This window comes from Camellia sinensis, chromosome 2 (assembly GCF_055761805.1).
Source record: "Camellia sinensis isolate YWXY chromosome 2, ASM5576180v1, whole genome shotgun sequence".
Classification (NCBI taxonomy): domain Eukaryota; kingdom Viridiplantae; phylum Streptophyta; class Magnoliopsida; order Ericales; family Theaceae; genus Camellia; species Camellia sinensis.
Genome location: NC_138962.1, coordinates 119369583 through 119395913, shown reverse-complemented (window position 1 = coordinate 119395913; position 26331 = coordinate 119369583). Strand labels below are relative to the sequence as shown.

The window sequence follows — 26331 nt, the reverse complement described above, 5'->3', positions numbered from 1 at the left end:
TTGATGGTGCACTTTAGTCCACATACTATAAGAGGGTTACATGCTTATTTCCAAAACAATAGGAAAATAAACCACACATGTGCCAAACCACAAGGGGGTGAAGTGCGATTTTCCCTTAATATAAAATAGAAATGTAAAAGGGATTACAACTTCACTACATTTGTGGTGGAATAGGAAGAAGTGAAAGGACTGCATCATGCTATCTTTTAGGAAAATAAAGCGTCTTAATTCTACAACATAAGTGTGAGTGACTCTGTATCTTGGCCCATGCCAATCTAAAAAAGGACCTGCTGATGTTTAAACCAAATTATGACACCAAATATATTGCCTGAAAATGGACTGGTTGATATCAGATAAGTTTCAAGGAACATACCAATAGACAAAATAAAAATAAGAATGCTTTAATCATATTTTGAGTAACTACAATAGTTTTTGGCGAAGTTCATAATCAATGAAAAACAAGTACTCGTCCACTCTTGGATTGAATGCTTATAACATGATACATGAAAACATTTTCATCTCTAGGCATGTCTAATAGTGTAAAACTTAGGTTAAGATTAGTTTTTAGGGGATAACATTTCCCTACTCTGGGGGCCTTTGTTAAGGTGTGTCAGGTCTTGGACGTAAGTTTGATAGCCAATAAGGTGGTGGAGGAATATCAAAGTTAGAAGCAAGGTATCACAGACATGCTCTATATTTATCAGCTAAGATCAATGATGTCCACATTACTTGCTCAGTTAAACTCCACTGAGAACTCTGATCGCAGCTAGAATTCCTAGGCGAAGTATACCATCTGCTATTCAGATTCCAAGATTCGACAATAGCATCAAGTTCACCCTCGGACATATTAAGCTTAATCTTAAGGTTAGTACAATTTGATCTTCAACTCTATTTCACATCATGGATATGGATGTCAGCTACCACATCATGGCATCATAAGCACTGCATTGTTCCCTACACATTCCATTTGAGTGTTAGGAACTTAGGGGCCACCTAATGGAAAAATCATCAAAATCACTGCTAAGCTGGACAGAAGTTCCTTTCGTAGAAATGAATTCTATAATGTATTTGCTCCTGATGGAAAAGATGACACTGCTAAGCCAGTTCGTACTCCACTGTGATGTAGGACGAGTACAGAGTACTTTCCTAGAAGTAGTGAGCTGGGATAAAAATAGTGGTAGCAGCAACCATAGGTTTATAGAGCTGGACTTAGTGGGATTTTGTGGCCGCAAAAAGTATTAAAATTATAGGAGTTTAAGAGTTTGTGAAAAGGTAGAATTTTGGGAATGAAAACACAAGTATTTAGAGACTGTTGGGTGACTGTTCTAAGCACTATGAACAGTGTCTTGAATACTTTTTGCAGGTTTGCTGCAATCCCGACTTGCAGCCACACACTAGCAGTGTGCAGGCCCCACTTTATTGGAGCTACAAAAATTATTTTGACTTATTTTGCCCACTCTCATGCATTAAATCAATTTTAAATTGCACTTTTATTGAAAAATACTTAATTTCAAATGTTTATAAAAAAAATTGGCAATTAAAAATTAGTTAAATGCATGAATGGTCACCTAACTTAATTTTGAAAATAATATTTTTGTTAAAGTTGAAAACATTTTAAAAACTCAGGTTTATTTTTTAATATTAATTCAATGTCTGTTGAAGTTTTAAGTGCATCATTGTATTAGAAATGTCACTGTTTCATCATTGGAAAACACCCGGGGATGCCGAAGTCCTAGGACTGGTCAAAATGGATTGTCTACAGTAGTCATTGTCACAACTGAAACCTACAAAAAAAAAAGGGTAAAATCCATCTTTCTACTCATAGCGACCATCTTTTCTGCTGTTTTCACTGTCCATCTACACCTTTAAAGCACTCTGGACATCTGACTTCACAGGTTTACTCTTTTTTTTATATAAAGAGAGCTCCTCTCCTCCATTAATGTAATAACCCGACCCTCGCACATGATTTCTGTTATATTCTTAGTCCTCGATTGGTACTTTTAAATGCTTACTGTGTAGTTCCGTGAAAAAAATTATGATTAAGGAAGTGAAATCCATGTCTACGAATGTCTATCTGATTCACAAGAAAACCATCTGTCACCATTAACACGTTTAAATTAGAAATTGGAAGCCTTAACAGCTTAATTAGCTGAAATTGATTCTATATCCGTAATCAGCATAATTTTTAGGTAATATTAAGCATATTCGCGAAATTTTAATTTTGGAAAGATTAAACGAGTCATTTTTGTCTTATATGCCTTACTTATCTATATATATATATATATATATCTAAGACTTTAGAAGCCTTGATCAAAAACAAACGTGAATACCATTTTGAAAAAAAAAAGAGGAGAAATCGGGGGAGAAGGGACTCAACAAGAAAGCTTGGCAAAATTGGTAGAGGTGTAGGATTGAATTCAAGGTAAGCTCAAATCCTTCTTGTTATGGCCACTTAGAGTTTGTAATTGATGTGTATGTTTGATTTATGTCTGATTTATGCTTGATTAATGAGGGTTTATGTCTAATTCATGCTTGATTAATGAGGGTTTCTCCCAATTGGTTGCTTAGGCATCTAGATTGGGTGTGGTATGAAATTATACTTCAATCTATGGTTTTCTATCATCACTTCATGGAATTATGCATATATCATGTGTTATGTTTCAAGGATATGAAGAACTTGAGTCCAAGAATGGAATTAGAGAGGGAGATGGCTTGTTGAAGCTCCTAATCTTGCTTAAATTATGATACTCAAGGTAGAATCCATGTTATAGTGATGTTAGGTGGGAATATTACATTAACCTAACCTTGGGTTGCATGTAAAAATGGAGTGAATACCAGGTTGGGACGCGAATGGAGGTTCAGAATTTCAGAATCTGCTCGGTCCGCTCGAGCGGGAAAAACCACCTCTCAGCAGTTTTGTGCATTTTACAGTCCGCTCGAGCGGACAAAGTGGCGCTCGAGCGGGGGGACTCATTTTCAAGAAAAATTAAATGTTTGTTCAGTTTTGAGTGCTTGCTTCTCTGATATTTTTAGAATATTTTACAATTGATTTTAAAGCGGTTGTAAATGCATGCAAGGAGTAAGACTCAGGAAATGCTTTAAAAAAAAAAAAAGGAACTAATGTATTAATTGTGTGCAGGGCACATTCCAGAAGGAAGCAACACGCCACCTCAACACTGTGAGTAGTAGTACCTATGTAATGTTATGCAATTATGTCAATGTTTCAAGGTATGTAAGGCAATTATGTTAATGTCCCAAGCATGTAATGTACTTATGCATGTTTAAGATATGCTAATGTTAAAACACGTAAAGAAAAGCATTTACAAGGGCCTCGTGCCACAAGTTTCAAGTATATTTCAAGGGCCTCGTGCCACAAGTTTCAAGTGTATTTTCAAGGGCCTCGTGCCACAAGTTTCAAGTGTGTTGCAAGGGCCTCGTGCCATATGTTCAAAGGCTTCGTGCCATCATGTTTCAAGAGCTTATAGCCACATGCTCATGTCACAGGATTAGGCCTAGAGCCAGTATGAACTAAACGCAGAATCAGATAAACCAAGTGCATGTTGCATCTTTTATGTATTGATGTATTACTACTCATTGAGCCCGGCTCACTCTCTATTTTGTCTGTTTCTGTAGGTCATCAGTCAGGGGGTCAATCCTAACTTGACGCTGTCCCTTTTGTCAACCTTTACATGTCCAGGCACCATACCAGGCCATTTGTTTTTGTGAAGCTGCTAAGATATGGGTTTACTTTTGAGAGCCATCAACGGATGTTGTACATAACTTCCATATTCCTTTTGTTATGCCCAATTATCGGGCTAGGACTGTAAATGTATATGTTTGTACACTATATCCAAGGATATAGTTTTAAACTTTATCCGCTTTTGACGATATATGTAATGCATGAGATCCTGGCATGTTAGAAATAGCTCAATGGAGTATGCTTGTATTATGTTAGATTAATATTTTATGCTTCCGATAAGGCCCTGTACGGTATGTACATCGGTTTTTATGTCCGTTTTTACATAGGTCATGCCCGAACCTTTAGGGGCAGGTTATTGGGTTGTGACAATTAAGGCATGTTAGTGGAAAAAAAACAAAAGTTACACAAAAACTAGATGCTAAAACCAGCTATATTTACTCCTAAGCATACCTAAAGGCTTTAGTTCCTTCTCTGTATTTACTTCCCACCCTAGCTAGCTTCCAAGCCTCTCTTTTAAGCCCAAATGTAGCTCTAACATTCAATTTTCTTCTTTGCAACCACACTACCACTCTCCACCAATAACTCCAATTGTATAACAGCCCCCATCTCGACTAATTTACATTAGTTTTTCCTTCAATCAACGATTTTTAGTAAAAACCAGTGTATTATTACTCATGCGGGATTTAAGAGTTCGAAAGGTTCATATACACTGTTGGTCTCGTTTCCTAACAGCTTAACTTTTGTGACAAATGGTGATCTAATATGGAATCAAAGCTCAGGTTAGTTGAGGTCTTGGGTTCAAATCTCTCTATTTGCATTTGGTTCCCATTTGCATTTTTTTCTTCTTTCATTTGCATTCTTTCCTCTCTGTATGGATATTTGCATCTCTACATGTAAGACAAGGTTGCACGTGAGCTAAACTTTTAGGACAAGTAGTGATCTAAAACTGAGCTCTCTCTCTCTCTCTCTCTTCCCTACAGTTTGGTCCAGCAAAGTGGATTTCACAGCTTATTTCGGTTCATTCAAACCTATTATAGCAGAAAACAACCCACTCATCAAGCCCAAAGACACAACGAGCATGCCCTTGGGTCAGCACAATGTCTTGAGATTACAATTCAATGAACTTAGATTTCCAAAGGACCCACATACAAAGTTGTACAAGCCGACAGCTCAAGCCCAAAAACCGTACCCTCACAAAAAATGTTCATGAAAAATGGAGTTTATTGTTCTCTTATCAGTTTAAAGCAAGACAAATAAAAATAAAAATAAAAATAAAAAAAGTGAAAGGAAAACAACACTAATTCATAATTGCAAGAACACCACTACCACAACAATCTGGAAGAAAGTTCTGTATAATAATTCTGTTTTCCCTTGCATTTTCCTTCTGCAATACTAAAATATGGAAACTAAAGGGTAAAACAAACAAAAAGAATGGAGAATGGCAAACAAAACCTATATGCACCAAAGTTCATAATAGAAGTTTAACACCAAGATAACTTATTATACCACCAAAACAAAACAAAAAGAAACCAATCCACTATGAATCAAGCAACAAGTCATTTGGAAACAGTTAAGCAACATGCCATTCATCTTGCCAACATAAAACCATTAATTTAGGAATAACACTAAACAAACTGTAACGGTGAAAATATACATGTGTAACCATTTGACAACCTGACATGAAGACTAAGGCCTCATTTGGCTACTTTCAGTTTTATCCAAAAGGTCGCTATAAGTTGTCACATCACTCTCTTTACTTTTCTGTACATCATTTCGTAAAAAGTCAAAAAGCTACTAAAATAGCCAATTCCCAAACGAGCCCTAAATGAGCCAAAATTTTGCAAAAAGAAATCTATCACCCATACATTAAACAGCAAACAAGACCATCAAGCACAAAACAATTCATAAAATTTATAGATAAAATTACCCTTTCATATTCATCAAGCCAGTTCTCCTCCTCAGATGCATGTTTCCATTTCTCCACCTTGTCTAAAATATCCTTCCTGCTAAGAGCTTGCTCTTTAGCTTTCGCAATTTGATCATCCATGCTCAAAAGAAGATCAGACAGATCAACGTTACCTGTACAGCCATATAAAGACATAAAAACTACTTAAATTCTTTGTGCCTTCCAAAAGCCAAAGGGAGAGAGGTGGTAAACTACATCTTTGGGTGTTCTATGGACTATTTAGAGAGAATATAATATGAAATTTTTTTAGGCTACTAAGAGCATGTTTGGTATTGTTTTCGTTTTCATTTCATGTTTCCTGTTCTATAAAACAGAAAAAAACAAGAACTGATATGGAAAACTTCGTTAGGAAAACATTTTTTAATTGTTTGGTAAATTTTTTTAAATTGTTTTTGTACAACAATGAAAATGATATGAACAGTGTTACTGAATCATGAAATGAATCGTGTATCGTTATAGCACTTATATATATTGTGTATCATATCGTGTGTTGTAATTTGTAAGATACATAATTATATATGAATATAGATAAAAAAGAAATATGTATCTTTCTATAATATACAAATATATTGCAAGGATAAAGTACCAAACATGGAAAAATTATCTTTAAAATTACAAATTGATCAATAAGTGTCAGTTATAGTGATTGACGAAAAAAGCTGTTAATGGGACCAAAGTTGAAAAAGGTAAATTATTTAATTGTACAATACACGCTGAATCACGATACGATATGAAATCGTATGCTACGGAAACATATCTCACGATTCAAGAAACCAACAATACAAGTCTATGATTCATATCTTTTTTCATATAATAAGATACGTATCAAAAAATGGGTATTTTTTAACATGTTTTGTTTCTGTTTGCAAATACACGAAAGACATAAACGGGAAACTTTCTTTGTGTAGTTTGAAAAAGTCTCCTCTTCTTACTCTATTATTTAGGTTGAGAGAGAAGTTTCTTCTTGCTGTTTCTTCTTACATCTAATGATTTTGGCCTTTTCGTTCAGGGTTCTCCCCTTTAAGGCACACTTTGCTAATATACTCTTATTAAAAGTCATGAAAATATATATATTTTAAGAAAAATCTTGGCACCAGTTTAGCCATTAAAGACTGCATATGCTAAGTATCATCTCCACACAGTTCTTATTTAGGGAAAAATATAAAATGAAAGATCAAAATTTTATTTTTAATCACCAAGTAGTTACAGCAAGTGCAAGAAAGTAGACCTCAGAAATGTAAAGAGAAGAGGATAGCGCACAAATGTCAATGCACACAGTAGGGCAAGGGAAAGTTGGAGAGACAATCAATGTTAAATGGACTCTTTTGAATTAAGTACCCACATTGGACACCCAAACAGTCGGATAAGGGTATAAGATATATATCCACCACATCAAGGTGAACTTATGCTAAGCGAGCAGGTCGAGTAAATTGAATTTTACAGCATAATTCACTTGAAACTCCCTTGTTAGGTTACTCACATTACATCACATATTTGCCTCAAATATTAGTTAAGTGCCCATGCCTTGGGCTCTAGAATTAGATAAATTTGATAGTTTGGTTTTGATCTATGAAACATGGATATAGGATATAGATACAAATACGGGATACAAAATCAATACAAGTATAAGTACGACCAGAATACAAAATACAGATACGAGAAAACCTAAACAATAGGATGAGTATGACTAGGATAAGTTCATTATAAAAAAAATATATAATTTAAAGTATTGTTTTATACATAAGCTCAAAAAATAATGGGAAACTAAGAAGCACAGACACAAACATGCAAACACAACGACACAACAATTTTCAAAACATGCAGGACACAACCTGAGGGTTAGACGCAAAATGTATAGTTTTTTTTATATTTATTATATGTTACATATAGATATAAATACTTCATTCAAAGATAATAAACAGATACATTGTAACTTAATTCCTAAAGTTTAACAAAGGTGGGATTAATAAGTAAAAATCTACATCCTTTTCAATTATCATTGGATCCTAAATTATTTTATTGCAATGTGTTTCATGTGTGCTTAAGCAATGGACATGTGTGTTGAAGTGTGTTCGAGTCTAAATGTTTTAAAAATAATAATAGGACATGTTTGAGGTGTATCAAACAAGTGTTGCGAAGTGTCTGACGACCGATACAGACATGCCACCTGCTTGTATAAGTGTTCATGCTTCTTGGGTGAGAAAAAACCATTATTTCGGAATTAGGTATTAGTTTAAGAGCCTGCAGCCAATTTACTTTTTAAATTTCAGTAGGTCCTATAAAAATATCTTTCAATATCAAATCTAAATTATTTATATTGTCAATCTGTTATTCCTTTCCACACTAAGTGTTATATGCAGAAGTATTGTGCACATGTTTTACTCACTTAATTGTTGAAATTCAATTTTAATGAATCATTATGCTTGGTTACCACTTTTCAAAAATACTTTTCAGAAAATTCTACTTTCTTATTTTCCGTGTTTTTCTGTTTTTACTGAATTTTTTTAATATTTTGAGCAATTTTTTAAATTTTTAGACATGCCTAACATAAATATACCTAAAAAGTAAAAAAAATTGAAAAAAACCTTTTAAAAATTCACTAAATACCAAAAATACAAAAAAAAATACGAAAATTCAGTACATTTTTTTTATTTTTATGTATTTATTAATTTATAAAAATATTTTTTCACAAATTTTTTACTTTTTAGATACATCTAAGTAAGGTGCATCTAAAAAGCAAAAAAAAAATATTTAAAATTTTAAAAATATTCACTAAAAACAAAAAAACACGAAAACCAAAAAACTCAGTTTTCAAAAAACTTAATTCAAAAAACTCAAACAAAACACACTGATTATTTTTTTTATTTATCCTTGCCATAAAATAGGGATACAAATATGGGACACATCACATGTATAACACATTAATATATGTCAATTCAATAAATTAAAAGTAATGTACCGCTTTAATCTCACTATTTTCTTCTTCTCTAAGAAATAAGAAAAATACTAAAAAACTATTCTTGCATTCTAAAAAGCACGGACACTTCTAAGAAGGTGGTGTATTCGTGTCGTATTTGTGTCAGACAGACACCGACACTACTTGGACACTTCCTGACACGTGTCCGACATTCGTCAAAACGTATCTTATTTTTTAAAAAGTTTTTAGATCCGGACACTTGGAGGACACACATGTCCATTTCTTAAACACATGCATCCTACACACATGAACTAATTATATGTTTGAACTAAATAACTTAGGATACAATAATAAACAAAAAAACAATGTAGATTAATAAAATAAGTGTAATATAACATTTTTTATTATCTTTGAATGATATATTCAAATATATGATATATAATAAATATATAAAATTATATATTTCATGTGTGTCCCCCACATGTTGTGTCCTGCATGTTTTTAAAATTGGCATGTCGACGTGTTCGTGTCATATCCATGTCGTGTCAACGTTCGTGTCTATGCTTCTTAGCTTGTGTTTATCCTAACAACAATAGTAACGTTACGTAAAATTATTACAATTCCAATTTCATAAAAGTTCAAATATGTGAGACATACAGTATCTAAAAATATATGTGATAATTCTCAAAATTAAAGAAATTTTCTTCAAATTATGGAAATATTGATATGTATCCACAAGTCTCCAAGCAGTATTGTAACCAAGACGGAGACAGCACCCTTCTAATAAGTTCTTTGAGAAGAATGCAATTAGAGATAATAATTTAATGACAAAGTTTTGAAACACATAATAATCTTAATAATTTTATGAGAAAATTTTGAAACAGATAATAATCTTTCTTATTTCTATTTATTTATTCCCTCTTATGTTACAAAAAATTGTATGTGTGCTTTGGGTGATCCGCCTGGGTATGTTTAAGTATCAAAAGAATTGCAAGTGACAAGCATTGAAAATATCAGATCTAAACCTTAAAAAAAGAAAAAAGGAAAAGAATCTGTGTCGAGAAAACAACATGCAAATTAAATTCTTCATAAACTTGATAAAAAAACAGAAGGTGAATTGAACCAGAATTCATGAGGCTGATGAGAATCTGTCGTGCTGTGTCGCTGTCTACATCCATATGAACTCCTCTGTAGATTTCTTCAAGCTTGTTTTGCCTCTTGAATACCAGTTCCTTCATCTTGCTGGCTTTTAGAACATTCAAATGTTCAATTTCAACTTCAGTCTAGAAATAAGAGAATATATTAATGGTAAGAAACAGAAAAATTATAACTTATTAACAACACATTTCAAAATATAAGTGAAATAAAATAGAAATTATCACCTGCTCAATGACATCCAAACTAAGGGATCCTGGCTTTGACACCTCATCAACAGATGAAGTAATTAAGCAAGTGACATGGTCGAACCTCTTTTGTTCCTCAACAGATGTGTCCATGAGACTCCAAAGCTCTATAAGAGTTCTCCCAAAATCTTGAAGCTACAATTCAAGAAAGAAGTTGCATAAAGGATAGCCAAAAGGAAGAAGGATGAAAAACTAAGAGATTTGAGATTACTGATTGAATGGAATAACATGATATTAGTCAACAGTTTATGAACCTAGATTTGAATCATCAACTCATCTAAAAGCTTAAGCCATTAGAGAGGGGTAACTTTATTATTTATATCCACATAATGTCCCCTCACATGTGGACAGGCTCTCATCTAGAAGCAGGCCAAACACATACAAATATTACAATTATTAGGTAGGCGGTGAGTGTAAGTTTTCTAAATGAAACTGTATATTAGACTGAATTAATTAAACAAAGAATACATCACTTATATAGAACTCTAATTCCTAAGCCTAAACGAATACATCACTGATATAGAACTCTAATAGAACTCTAATTCCTAAGCCTAAAAGGAAAAAGGAGAAACTGAATATAGGCAATATTCTCACACCCCTGCTCAAAGTCAAGGCGTTTTAGTAGAAAACACTGAGAGTTTGTCAAGAAGAAACCGAAACCGAAAGCGAGCAGTGGTGTGAGTCTTGGTGAAAAAGTCAGTAAGTTGCAGAGTCGAAGAGACAAAAGGAAGCGAGATAAAGCCAAATTGCAGATGCTAACGGACGAAGTGACAATCAATCTCAATGTGCTTTGTCCGTTCATGGAAGATAGTGTCATGAGCAATTTGAATAGCATTTCGGTTGTCACAATAGAGAGAGGTCGGGGAAGACTGAAGGACGCCCAAGTCAAATAAGAGACCACGAAGCAAGACAATTTCAACAGTAACATAAGCCATAGCACGATACTTAGCTTCAACAGTAGAACGGGCAATAACAGTTTGTTTCTTGCTTTTCCAAGAAATCAGGAAATCGCCAAGAAACATACAAAAACTAAAAGTAAATTTATGATCATTAAAACCACCAGCCCAATCAGTGTCAACATAGGCCAGCAAATCTAAGAGGAAGAAGTAGAAGAGAATAGCAAGCCCTGAAAGTTAGTACTGCGAAGATAGCGAAGAATCCGAATTCAAGCAACCCAATGTGTAGAGCGAGAAACAGAAACAAACTAACTAACCACATAGACAGCATAGACAAGATCAGGGCAAATAACTGTCAGATAGACTAAGCAACCCACAAACTCGCAATATAACGTAGGATTGTCCAGAGGAACACCATCAGTAGTGTTAAGCTTCACATTAAGCTCAATGGGGGTATCAAAAAATTTAGTGTCAGTAAAACCGGCACGATGGATAACCTTGTTAGCATACTTAGCCTGGGACAGAAAGTAACTCTTGGAAGAAGAAGCCACCTCAATATCAAAAAAATACTGCAATGATCCCAAATCTTTCATTTTGAAAGTACGGAAGAGATGCTGCTTGACCTCAGAGATAGCAGAAGAGTTAGAGCTAATGATGATCATGTCATCCACATATAATAATAAGGCAACAAAACCAGTAAAGGTGTGGAGAAGAAACAATGCAAAGTCGTGGACACAAGGATGAAATCCAAGCGTAGTAACAGCTGTTTTAAGGCAATCATACCAAGCACAAAGAGATTGCTTCAAACCATACAATGCACGCCGAAGACGACAAACCTAACCAAAGGAATGGTGAAGGCCAAGGGGAAGACGCATGTAAACCTCCTCAATGAGAAGGCCATTAAAAAAAACATTCTTAACATCCATCTGATAAAGAGGCCAATGACGAACAACAACAACAGAAATAAAGTACGAACAGTAATGATCTTGGTAACAGGAGCAAAGGTCTCCTCATAATCAATACCATATTCTCATGAGAAACCTTTGACAACCAAACGAGCTTTATAGTACTCAAGAGAACCATCAGAATGAATCTCGACTTTATAGACCCACTTGTAACCAATCAGATTCTTGCCAGCAGGCAGAGGAACCAACTCTCAAGTACTAGTTTTTTTGTAATGCAAATAACTCATCCTCCATAGCTTGAATCCAATTAGGATCCTAACAAGCCTCCTTGTAAGATTGAGGTTTTGAAAAAAAGTGAATAGCAGACAAAACCATACAATATGAAAGAGAAAAACATGATTTAGCAAAACTAAATTTGACTACCTATTTACAGACGCGAAGAGGATACTTACAGTTAGCCAGATCAGGGTCGACAGAAGCAAGAGGATCAATGGCAGGGGCAGAGACAACTGGTGGAGGGAGAGCCTTGCAACGAGAATAAACTAACAACGGAAGAGAAGGAGAAGGAGAGGATGGAACAGACTCATGAAGTACAGTGGAGAGGGACTCAACAGAAGGTGTAGTAGGGGAGAAGAAGGAACAAGTTCATAGAGAACAGTAGAGATGTACTCATCAGGAGAGACTTCAGAAGGAAATGGATCAATGTTAACCAAATCTTCTTTAGAAACCAGAGCAATAAGAGGAGAAAGCTAAAAGTAAGCTAGACGCTCTAGGAAAGCAACATGGCAAGAGACATAAAGGCGCCAGGAAACAGGATCATAACATCAATAGCCTTTCTGAGTAAGACTGTACCCCAAAAAGACACACAGGACAGACCGAGCACTAAGTTTTGTCCTATCTTTCCAAGGAAGAAGGACAAAATATGCAGACCCAAAAACACGAAGGAGAAAGTAATTAGGGAGTTGAGAAAATAGGGCCTCATAAGGAGAACGACCAGAGAGTAAGGGGGTAGGCATACGGTTGAGAAGAAAAACAGTTGTAAGAACGGCTTCCCCCCTCCCCCAAAGGGAACCAAAACAGAGACAAAAAGAAAGAGAGATCTAGCTGTCTCAAGGAGATGACAGTGTTTACGCTCAATATGACCATTTTGGGCGGGTGTGCTAGTACAGGAAGTTTGGCGAATAGTACCCAATTTAGCTAGATACTCATAGAACTCAGTTTTAAAATACTCCCCACCTAAGTCAGACCGTAACAATTTAATGGTAGACCCAAACTGTGTAGTGATCACAGACTGAAAGTTATGGTATATTTGGTAAAAGTTAGGTTTATGAGTCATAAGATAAACCTAAGTATAGCAGGTGCAATCATCAACAAAAGACACATTATGCAAAACCCCTTTTAGTAAAAACAAGAGAGGGTCCCCAGACACCAGTATGCACAAGAGCAAAAGGAGAAACTGAAATAAACGTACTTTTATGAAATGGTAAAGCTGACATTTTGACAAGTTTACACCCCCCACATTCATCAATTTGACTAGGAGAAACTTTACCCAACAATCCTAACTGAGCTAAAGATCGTAAGCGATCAACAGACAAATGACCGAGGCAAGAGTGCCGTAAGTAAAATTGACTCGACTGAGAATCTAATTGAAACGAGGAAAGTGCAACTGGAGAGGTGGATAAGGGAAGATGCAAGATTTCTACCCCATAGAGATCTCCAACTCTACAGTCAATCCTAATCTGCTTCTTGGACACCCGATCCTACACACAACAGACAGAAAAAGAAAATATAACATCAAAACCAAAAGCATCAAGTTGACTGGTAGATAATAAACTAATAGATAGCTGGGGACATAAAGAACAGAGGAAATAGTAACAGCAGACATGGCAGAGAGTAAGATAGACCCAATAAACAGAACAGACATACCAAACCCATTAACAGTATTAATAGTAATAGGAACGGGTAAGGGAAATACAGTTGTGAAGTAAGGAAATGTGAGGAGTCATATGATGAAAGGCACCAAAATCAAAAAGCTAGATAGAAGAAGGCATACCTGAAGAGGACCCAAGCAAACCTGAATAAAGAGAGGTAAGAGCGGAGGCAGATGGGGATGGCTGAGAGGTGGACAGAATATGCTAAAGTTGTGCAATCTGAGCACTCAAGGAAGCCAAGTCAGGATCGAAGCTGGAGCAAATGCAGTATAAGCAGCAGGAGATCGAAAAGTACTCGGAGTAGGACCGCAGAACTGTGCCTAAGAAGACGGAGCAAGCTGACATCCCTTCTTGGGACAGTTGTTCTTCCAGTGACCCCTCTGATGGCAAAAAGCACACTCATCTGGACCTAATGGTCCTTTCTTGGGTTTTGCAATGGCCTGAAGCTGATGAGGAGGTTGAGTCGATAATAAAGGAGGCTCAAGAGGAGCCAAGAAGATAGAAAGGGACAGAGTCTAACTGGTCATCTTAGGACGAGTTTCCTCGAAGAGAATCTCATGAACAACAGCATCCACAGAGAGAAGAGGAGACCGATGAAGGATGCCACCTCGGATAGCCTCATATTGAAAGGAGGGAGCCGTTGAACTTCACTAAACGACCCTGCTCCCGAAACTTAACATAAACATCTAGTATCTTGAGACTAGGTGGTTCCATAAGAGCCAACTGATCCCAAAGACCTGTCATCTCAATATGGAAGTCCTAAATAAGTTGTTCCCTCTGACGAGCACTCTGAATAGTTGTTTCCAACTCATACCGTTTGGCAAAGTTAGACTGTTGATAAACACTCTATAAGTAATCTCACACCTCTTTGGCAGTGTTGTATTTAGAGAACATCATCCCAATACGATTATCTACAGAATTATGAAACCAGGTTAAAACTTGGGCATTATCACAATCCCAAATGTCACAGGAAGTCAGATATTCTTCTTGTTTTGGATCCAATGGACGAGGAACAAAATCAGAAACATATCCTCATTTTTTTCAACCGAGAATAAAATTTTTCATAACACTAGACCAATAAGGATAGTTGTCACCAGTAAGTTTGCATTTAATAGCTTGAATTTTATCTTCCGACATTGTGATGAACCAGAAGGAAAAAAGAAGGAAACTAATGGGGCAAAGTGTGATAACCATCAAAAATAAATAATCTAAGGGGTCAAAGTACAATAAATAAAAATTGGAGAGCTAATTGACAATATATCAATAACCTAGTGTTTAGGAGAGAGAACCAGACTCAAACAAGTGAGAGAGTGAGACAGAGAGACAGCGAACTAGAGTAGACAGTAAGAGACAAGGCAACAAGGCAACTAAATATCGCAATGACCCAACCTCGCAAGTCGAGAGATGACGACGGCCCAACTTCACGAGTCCAGCGACAGCCTAATGTCGGGATTTCGAAACCAGAGTGAACCAGAGAGATCGCAACTCAGAACACCGAAAGAGATCACAAACCAACAGCTAGGGTTTTCACGAATGGGTCACAAGGCAAAAAATCCGAGAAAGAGAGAGAGAAGCCACGAACAAGAGGATACGACGAATTAGTAACCAGATGCGATGGAGAAGAAGCCTACGAACAGAGGAGACAAAGCAACCAGATAGGTCTCTCGAACCAACGTAAGCAGACGGCCCAACCAAACAGGTCGAACGAATCAAACGAATCAATGATTTATGATGAACAAAAGCGACGAACAGATGGGATGAACCAATAGGTTGAATCCCAACGAACCAGTGTAGGTAATCTTGAGCAAACCAAAGATCAGAACCAACAAAGCTCTGATACCATGCAAGTTTTCTAAATGAAACTATCTATTAGACTGAATTAATTAAACAAAGAATACATCACTTATATAGAAATCTAATTCCTAAGCCTAAAAGGAAAAATGAGAAACTAAATATAGGCAATATTCTCACAGTGAGATCAAACACAAGATTTATTGTCTGATTTAATACCATGTTAAATTGTTGACCACTAATTCATCTCAAAGCTGAAGTTGTTAGAGAGATATAAATTTATTGTTTATATCCTCAACAAAATTTACCAGCAAAATCAAGTTGAGAACACATTATTGATTCCTCCCTAGATTAACAGTAAGATTTTTGGAAAATAAAAAGGGAATCAAGATTGAAGAATAGAAGAATAAATAGTTGGGCAAATTACATTGACACCTCCTCTATATCTTTGAAAATTATACTAATTCCCCTTATTAATCTAAAATATCACTGCCATCCCGTACTTTTGATTTTAGGGTATCAATTTCACCCATTTGTGAGACCTCTTGACTTAAAAAAAGTACCAACGTCATCAAATAACTTTTTCCAACATACCCATTAAGCCCTTATGCACCACCACCTAATCTCCATTGCAAGACACCATGAGCATGTAAAGTTGAAGGTTTGGCAAAGGATTTAACCTATTTAGTTGAAGAATCATCTAATCTTGATGAGAAGAAACCCAAGACTTGTGTAGAGATTCAAAATGATTGAAAATATGTTTGTTAAGTATGTGAGCAAGTATCAAAATGTGATTCGCTGAAAACATAATTATTTAAATCTTGTAGGATATACAGCACGTCAATTGAAATCCTGAGTTTAGATTTGGTTCCTTTTTATTGCAGAAATAGTATGGATAGAAATTGTTTGTCTATTGTTGGGTACATTATAATGTAGTTGGGGGGTTGGGTACTTGACTAATTTGAGCTATTTGACTAATCCAAGGATATATATGGGACTGTAATGATAAATTTGTTGGATAGCTTGATATACGTTGTTAGACCCATTTCCTAACAACTTAAGCTTTAGGAAAAATTAGTGACTTAACATGGTGTCAGAGCTCAAGTTGAGACAGGTCTTAGGTTCAAGTCTCTCTGTTGGCATTTCTTACTCTGTCCCTGTTTGATTTCTGCTTCTCTGTTTGGTTGTTTGTTTCCCTTCTATTTGATTCTCTGTTTGTCTCTCCACATGCAAGACAGTGTTGCACATGAGGAAGAGTGTTGGATAGCTTGATATACATTGTTAGGCCTATTTCCTAACAACTCAAGCTTTTGGAAAAATTGGCAACTTAACAAATTTATGGGTCAGATCATCAGCCTCAAAGGGGAGTCCTAATCGTAGTGCTTGTTGGTGGTGGATCCTGGTGTGGTTGGTTGGAGACAGTGGTGGTGCTTGGACAACTAATAGGGGAAGGAGAAACACAAAGGCTGATGAAAGAGAGCCACCAACGGATGGGAGGAAAAAGAGAGAGAAATGATAAAGGGTATTATAGCAAATTCAATGCATCACGTAACACTGTTAACTGACAGGGGAGGGCAACAATATTTCTAAAATACCTGAGGTAACAGTGTGATTTCAGACTATGCAGGGGGGGTCAATATAATTTAACCATAATAGTTTCATTAGCTTTCAATGATCTATTCAAGTTACGGCCAATGTTAACCTGCTGTGTTTTGCCCCTTTTTATTTCCTAATTAGCCCCAACACTTGAAACCACTTTAAACTATTTTTAAGAAAGCAAGGTCATACAAAAATTGTGTGCATGATTTGCATATCACAAAATGTCACATGCAGTGCCTGATCAGTCACATAATTTTTCATCATAATTGGTTGCAGTAATCCTCGCTGGTGCAATGTAATGAGGCCCAAAGGAACAAAGTTGAAGTAAAACTAACAAGAATCGAACGATGTTTTACTCCTTTTCATTATCAGACCCCAAAAAGAAACGAATATGCACTTCTTTTCTTTGACCCTTCCACTACCTTTCTTAGGTGATATGACATTCAGAGAAAATACAATCTAGTCTTGGTTTTCACTACTTCTATTGAATGTAAAAAAACAATGCCCAATTAGTACACATTAATGTGTGTTTGAGAAATTAAATCGGTCTAAACCATTTAACTTTCTCCTAGGCCCTCTAATTCTTGATGTCAGTTTCACAATCCTCATTGCTACAATTACAAAGGGTAATAACACAACATGCCATCTTTCTCAACAAAATAAAACCATATTTTTTCAACAATATGAAGATGTCCTAACATTAGCACTCACAATATCCTGAACATACTTTAAAAGCTCCCCAAATATTTCCTCTCAAACTATAGCTAAATGAGCTCTTGAATCTTCATCTTTTTCGCATCATTTAAAAAAATATACATATATCAACAACAAAAAAAGAGATGTTATTAATAAAAAGAAAAGAAGAACAAAAGGAGCACAAAAGCAGGGGGGCAAGAAGTCGCCTAAAAACAATTTACAAGTTTTTATTACCTGCACACAATTTGTAATTTTCTCGGGGGTACATAAAAAACCAAACACTAGGAACTACAACTTGCTTGTACAACCACAAAAAAGAGTAAATTTCTAAACCTATCAAACTAGCCATCAACAGGATGGTTTAATTCATTCATAGCTTTTCCAACTCAACATTAAAAATAATTAATTAATTAATTTTAAATAAAAATAAAAAACTATTGGATGGGGTTTGGGAGGGTTAAATTGGGGGTCGACCTATCCTTTGACATGATATGCACAAAGGAGGTGCCCGTGGGTTCGAACCCATAACCTCAAGGTTAATATGATGAGTTTAAAACATTTATCAACGAAGGGAAATTTAAAACTAGGAACCAATTGAAAAATATTTAACTACAAATCTATTTTAACACTAGTAGAACCTTTACAAACTCCCCAATACCATTTAGATCTAAATGTTCAAACCTTCTCAAGGAATAAGCACCTCATGTCTCGTAAAGGATGACCTGTAAACAGAGGAATCGTGTAATACCATGGTAGACCTCATTTGGCTTCTTGGACTCTATATGTGAGCTTACATCCCTTTTAGTAACGGCCCGTTTTAAAGTCGAGAGCTTGGGCAAAGCGGACAATATTATTACTATTTAGGGTGGGGGTGTTATAATTGGTATCAAACCAAGACTTGCTTAGCAGTGAGTGGGCGAAGCTATGACATACTATGCACCCTTAGTGCACTGGTCTGGCTAGCAATGGCTTTGGACAATGGCAACAATGTGGTGAGAACCATTGACCCCACAAGAACATGTGGTCGTATGAAGGGTGAATGTAATACCCAAGATCCTACATCACCTGCTTAAAAAATTCATGAGCTATACATGTGAATTGACATCCCTTCTTAGTAACAACACGCTTTAAAGTCATTAGTCCTAGCAATATTTAAATGTACACATAACATTTATAAGGTACATTCATCCGTCCATCCACACAAAACATTTGTATAACTAATTTACATTGAATCGGATGTGTCATCATATTTACTAGGTCATCATTAATGTCTGAAAGCCATAGAGCCTATAAATGGACCCAGCTACACAACCTTTAACAAATCATGCATTATTGCTAATAATATATCAATAATATTCTTCCAAAAGACTGACTCTAACATTTGAGAGCTTTTCAAGCCAAAGAAAGCATTTCTATAGTGGAGCTTTAGGCTCAGCCACTTGTGCAAGGATGGTCTAAGCCACACGACAAACTATTGCAAGTTGCATTCTAGAGGAGACAAGCCACAAGAGAAGATTTGTTGCACCAATTTTCAAGAATTTGACAACCATTGAGGGCTTGACTCTTTCTAAAGAAAACGAGATTTGTGTGCCTCAATTTGTTTTATGTGTATCTATTCATTTGGAGAACTTGTGTACCCACTATTATTTGTTGTGATTGTGGAGGATGTGTTAACCCATTATTTAATATAATGGATGAAAGAAAAAGCCTGTGGATGCAGGTTGATTTAGTCTCACCATATAAAATTTGGGGTATTCTTGTGATTGTGATTTATGGCTCAAAATTCCCTCAACATTTATTTAATTTTGGTAATCACTCCAATAATTTTAAAGGGATCTAAAATTTGGAGACAACACAAGAAGCGCAATGGTAATATTGGAAATCTAAACAAGCCCCTCTGGTGTAGCAGAAGGAGATGCATGCATCGATGTGTAACATGGAAATGGACATTCCACCACAAATATAAATTTGATTTTTGTAAATAAATTCTTTCCTAAATCTCATTTTTTGGAAATTATTCTATTGAAGCCAAAAAAAAATATATATATTGGAAAGACATTTATAGCTATGATTATAGAAATTTTCATGCAGCAATACATGGAAGGTGGTGGGCAGATTTTAGTGCTTTTAGGCACTTCCTCTGACAAATATTGGTTCAAAATTTGCCATCCCTTAGAAAAGATAACCATTATGCTTGATGTTAATATAGCTTGACATGACCAAGATTCTTGCAAGTGGTAATGTCAAGTTGAAATCTATCTTTGGACATGCATTATTTTTGAAAGATGTGCTATGCACATTGTCCATGGGAAAGAATATTGTGTAGAGTTTTTCCTCAACAAAGTTGGCTTCAAATAGACTATATAGAATTTGATCAATATTATTAAGAATAATTGTGCCGGATCGCTGCCATTTATTTTTTGAATCAGGTTATGCTTTTCATGAAACAGAAAACTCTGAAATTTGAAAAACAGTAGGGGCAAAAAAACTAAGAAAATATATATATATATTATCTGAATCCCATTATGTTACTCCTTACGAAAACAAGAAAACTTTTATATTGAATTTAGGAGTAAAAAAGCTACTTAGACCTTGATCAACGATTATGTAGTCACATGTGTAATTGGTTAGTCAAATGGATGAGGCCTGGGCTACTCAGTATTCGGTTAAATCAAACACTTGAGGTATTTTTTCAGGCCAAAGAAAGGTGTTTTGTGGTGAAGCTTCAAGCTCACCCACGTATGCAGGGTGGGTCTGAGCCACACAATGAACTGTCTGGTTGTCGTATCTTGAAGGACATGAGCCACAAGAGAAGGTTTGTTGCATCAATTTTCAAACTTCAGAACGCTTGAATCTACTTAAAGAAAACATGATTTTCACATCTATGACTATTTTATGTGAGTGTTTGGAAAGTGGGTTTTTTTGAAGGTTTTTTTAATTGTAGAATATTATTGGAGAAAAAAATTTTGTGTTTGGGAAGATAGTTGGGTTTTTTTGTGGTTAAATGTGATATTTGTGAGAGAAAAAGTGAAAAAATTATGGGATTTAATGTGATATTTTGTTTGGATTTGTCTTTTTTGGTTTTGTAACCAATTTGTCTTTTAGTGAAAAAAAACCAAAAAACTTCCTTCCCAAACACTGCCTATGTGTTATCTATTTATTTGGATTATTGTGTACCTGCTATTATTTTTTGTGAAAGTGGAGTGTTAACCCATAATATAATGGATGGAAGAAAAACACCCATGGAAGTAAATTGATCTAGTGTTAAATTTCGTGCTGTCATGCGATTGTGATTTCTGGCTCCAAAAATCTGCTATTATTTTTTGTGAAAGTGTAGTGTTAACCCATTATTTAATATAATGGATGGAAGAAAAAATCCCATGGATGTAAATCGATCTAGTGCTAAATTTCGTGCCATCATGCGATTGTGATATCTGGCTCCAAAAACCCCTCAATATTTATTTTGTTTTTTGTAATCACACCAACAGATACTGCCTGGAGTGGCAAATTAGAACTAATAATAAGATGTAAGGATGATTAAATTTACTAAACCAAGACCAATGCCACAACAGTCAGTTTAACAAAATTAAGCGTGAAAGGATTAGCATTATAAGATTCTAACATGATTTTCTAAGCTAAAAAGGTAGACATAAGCCAGATTGTAAATGAATGCCTGAACGCAGACAAACAGCCAAGCATTGATAGCGAAATTTCCATGAATGGAGAAACAAGATAGCAAATTTGCATAATCAGTGCATAAGAGAAATATGAAGCACGGTATGAAGTAATAACATGTTTCCAATATTTAATTTAGGCCTAGATATCTTCCCTCTAAGAAAACTCAATGTGAAGTTGCCAAGCAAATATATATATTTGGAAGGGAGGAGAGAGAAAAAGAGCAAGGGAATAGATTCATCAAGAGGTAACCTTTCGTAGCCTTTGTTGTTTCTCTTGCTTCAGTGAATGGACCAGACCTGTTAACCTTGCAAGGATCTCATTGCTAATGCTCTTTGATTGACCATTTGCAGGACCAGCAAAGCTCGGATGAACTTCAGTAATCATATTGTTGAAATCAAGTGACATAACAACCGAAAGTGCATGAATTGTACTGATATGGCTATCAATTTTTTGCAAACGAAGAGTCTGCATATATAGCAAAACAAAGGGGTAAACGTAACTGACTTGAAATTCTGTTACTGTGTTATCATAATTATAATTCCAAACCACATTTATCAAAGGAACCTTTTCATACTGAAGCTCCTGAAGTTGTGATTTCAGTTCCCCCAACTTCTTCACAGTCAGCTCCTGCTCATTTACTTGTGGCTCAGCAGAATTAATAAACTGGCCATTCCCTGCTATTTCAGCACAAATCTGACCAATCTGCAACTGTGTTTCAGAAAATTCCTTGATTCTTTTTTCTTTCATCAACCTTAATTCCTCCAAAACAGGTTTTATAGAAGACATTCGTTCTTTCAGTGTACCCTTCACATTCTCATACTACAGAAGAAAGAAATAAACATATGAGACACATAATAAATCAATAATATTAACATAATCATCATCATCATCATCAGCAACAGCAACAAAGTAAAATTATGCAGACCCATGGGACGGAAGTTCGTTGACCAAGGGCAGAGATGAGGTTAGTGATTTCTGCTTCAGCCTCAGCCAATGACTGGTGCAAATCAGCTTTGTACTTTCTGGTTTTTTCTACCTTCCTCCGATAAATGTCAAGGCATTCCTGCTCTAACTGCAGAAGCATCCTGTCCCTTTCACAATCAGTCTCCCCAATTTCATCCCATATTTCCTATTTTGCAACAAGGTCAGTATCATATATGTGCAAAAAAAAAAAAAAAAACTCAGGCAAGGTGAGCTTCAGTAGCAAGACTGATTAGGCAGGTGGGGCGAAAGGGCAATAGAGTTTGTTGTGTAAATTTTTTACCCAAATATATAACAAATGCTAGGAGAAATCGAAAGCTCAACATATTCTCCTCAGGGCACTATTGTACTGAGAGATCCTTAGGAACTACAGCAGCATTATCATTTTAGAAGAAGAGAGAACATTGAAATTTTCTTATAAACTACTAGGTAGCATGCTAAGAAGCAGAGACACAAACACAAGTACGGACATGGGACGGAGCAAATTTCAAAAAATTAGAATAAAGAGCAGGAATATGCTCCGAGACTTGTATCTTCCTTTCCTTGAGAGTTTTACTAGACTGCAAAAAATATTTTTTTTTATTTGCAATGTATATATGAATATAAATTTAGGACGAGTGTATATGCGGTTATATATTTGGTTTTTTTTCTTTTTCCCTCTTTGTTTCCATATATACTTTGACCACAAATTAGCTTTCTAAAATTATTTTAAAAAATCTATAAAGTTTCCTTGGGGGTGTCTAAACACAGGATACGTTTGTCCATGAAGTGTCCCTAATGTGTCGTACAAAAAAATAATCATAATAATTAAAAAAAATTGGCATGCCATTGCCACGGGAGGAGTCAAACAAGTGGACATGTGTGTTTGTACCTTATTGGTGTCTGACACATGTCAGACATGGACACGGCACCCATCCTGAAGTGTTTGTGCTTCTTAGGTAGCATGTGAAATTTCTCTCTAGAAAGTCTACATAGTAAGCCCTCAAAATCTTTAAGTTAATTAAATGTTCTTCTACTCGAAATTGTTAATCTTGCTGCGCTTCTGTCTAAATTTACGATTTAAATGGGTAAAATCATATTTCTTTTAAAAGCCATTTCCATTTTCTCCCTTTTCCCCTCATCTCTTGAAAAGGTTCTCATTCATGCTTTCTTTATGCACACTCTTTAGTTTCAGTTATGCAAATCTATTTCTTTAGTCTGCCTTTCACTCACAATTTACTTATTTTCGTCACATGATGTGGAAAATCATCCTTAGATGAGGAAATTTTATTTTTCAGTCGGACTTTGAATGTTTGCTAGTACCAACACTTTTCCTTGATTTTCAAGGCAAGGAAACATAGAATAAACATGTTTTCTGACCGTGGCAGAGAAAACATGTCCCAAAACAAACCAATTTTAACAGCTGATATTAGTCAAAATGTTCAACTAAAATCTACTCATATGTATGATTTAAAATCAGTACCCATCAGGGCAGGTCATAACGTAAATACAATCAGTTATAACACAAACAATGATTGCTTCTTCACTTGAATACCGAAAAACAGGGGAAACAAATATGAATGAACAAAACTAAAAGAAGCATGAGCTGGATTAACTAGTCACAGTTGTGCTGTGATAATGTGAAAAGAGAATACAAATCAACTAGTCTTCTAATTAATTGAAACTCCGAGATTACGTCATTTCCTTTTCACAAAAGCAAGACTTAAACAATATATTCCTTTTTCTCCGCCAAAAAAAACAAATGAATAAACTCAATGGATGTGCATAATGTGAAGCGAAGTTCCACATCGCCTTTTGAAGTTGAGTTATACTCATGAACGTGTAATACATATAAACACATCACATCCACATATACACACAAAATTTAAATTGAGATTCAATATAACAAAATGAAATTCAATGATCATTTGGAGGCAGCTATCATCCCATGCATATGATCACAAACTTGAAGATCAAAACGATGAGGAGCAGTAACAGTAGAGTAATCAAAAAACAAAACCAAGATTGAAAATGTACATTAACATATAAATGTAGAGAGAGAGGAGGGGAAGTACCTGCAATTCCTGGAGGAGAGAGCCACATGTTGATGTTGTTGTTGTTGTTGTTGTTGCTGTTGCAGAGTGAGAAGGCGACGCAGAAGCAACACAAACAGTAGTCGACATGGCGATTCGTGTCTGATAGAGCAGAACACGCACACACCCTCACACACACCAAACAAAAAAACTAGAAACCCTAGAAATTTGCAGCTTGGACCCACACTGAGCGAGCGTTACTACAGAAAGAGAGAGAGACGGAGGGAGGGTCGCTCGACTTTTTTTTCTTTACAGTATTTGATTTGATATTCGATTTTTGGGGATTTGGAGTCGCCGTCGATTTTGGGAGACAATCATTAGAGACAGACAGACTCGCTTTTTGAAAAAGTGGCTACGAACGCGGCTCTGTTTTGGCGCCATAACACACTTTTCATAATTTCATTTTTATTTTTTTTATATGTAAGTAAATTACAAACACACATTTGATATTTGCTTATAATATGAATTATTCTCTGTAATTTGAAAAATTATAAATATATTTTTATCAGAATTTTTTATTTAATAGAATTAATTATAAAAATAAAATTTTTAACTGTTTACATATATAATAATAAAATTATTTGAATTATTAATTAAAATAAAATTTTAATATTATTAAAAACTATTAATTAACTTGATGATTAATTAATAAAATGACTTATTTGTTATGAAATTAGAAATCTTGGAGACATAATGTAATTTTTAAAATTACAGGAATAATTTATAATTTAAGTAAATCTCAGAGGGTGTTTGTAATTACCCTTATATTTATTATGGTAAATTACACTCACCTCCTGAAATTTCAAAAAAATATATATATAATATTTAATCAAATAAATTCTAAATTTTAAATTTTGTTAATTTAATTTTAATTTTTTTATTTATTTTTAATATAAATTATTTTTCTATTTTTTTAATTAAAATTAATGAAAAATATTTTAGTAATTAAATTTAATGAAAATAAATATTTTAGACATTTTATGTATACTTACATTGAGTTTAATAACTAAAATAATTACTTTTTGTTGGTTTTACTTAATTAAAATAGCCAAATGATTTAAATTAAAAATAATCAAAAAATTAGAATTTAAATTGATTAAAAAAATTCAATATTATAAAAATTAAGAAAATGTAAAGCAGATAAAATAATACACACAATATATAAGAAAAAAAATTAAATTAAATTCTTTAAGAATTTATATGGCTTCGTAAAGAACCTTTAAATATAAATTTCCAGAATCTATTTATGTATTTTATTCAATAATTTTAACTATACATTTCAGGCATAGTTTTGGAAGTTGGTTTTGGTGGGTTAGGGGCTAAAATAGTCACAAAAAATAAAATGGGCTATTTTAGTCACAAAAAACAAACATCAAATTCAACCCATAATCATTACACTCATCTCTTACAAAAAAAAGTCAAAAAAGTCAAAAAGTCAAAAAGTCCTTTCCAAACCAGGCTTTTTAACCTCAGGCTAAAATAATCAAAAAGTCAAAAAACTAAAAAGCCAACCTACTTCCCAAACGGACGCTGAGGCCTCGTTTGGGAACAGACTATTTTAGTAACTTTTGACTTTTTACGAAAAGATGTACAGAAAAGTAGAGAAGTGATGTGACTAATTTTAGTTGACTTTTTAACTTTTTGACTAAAATAGTCAGTCCCCAAACGAGAATATAATTCTTACCATTTATTTCCTCATCTGTATTTTGCTTCACACATCTCCTCTCCTACCTGATTTAAGGAACATTCCTCAATTTATAGAAAGAACTTCAACATAAAATCACTATTACAGCCAC

At 34.8% G+C, this 26331-nt stretch overlaps 1 protein-coding gene across 1 annotated transcript in view; it reads right to left on the bottom strand.

Annotated features, from left to right (window-relative positions):
• Positions 1 to 24928, bottom strand: part of MAP65-5 (microtubule-associated protein 65-5) — a 29676-nt gene extending 4748 nt beyond the window's left edge. The window contains exons 1-7 of the mRNA XM_028247681.2: positions 24518 to 24928; positions 22408 to 22611; positions 22047 to 22301; positions 21732 to 21947; positions 9966 to 10121; positions 9707 to 9866; positions 5628 to 5779 (exon numbers count right to left, since the gene is read on the bottom strand). Of these exons, the coding sequence (XP_028103482.2) occupies positions 5628 to 5779; positions 9707 to 9866; positions 9966 to 10121; positions 21732 to 21947; positions 22047 to 22301; positions 22408 to 22611; positions 24518 to 24625 (1251 nt within the window). The 5' untranslated portion in view covers positions 24626 to 24928. The remainder of the gene's footprint in view (positions 1 to 5627; positions 5780 to 9706; positions 9867 to 9965; positions 10122 to 21731; positions 21948 to 22046; positions 22302 to 22407; positions 22612 to 24517) is intronic.
• Between the last annotated feature and the right edge of the window lie 1403 nt (positions 24929 to 26331).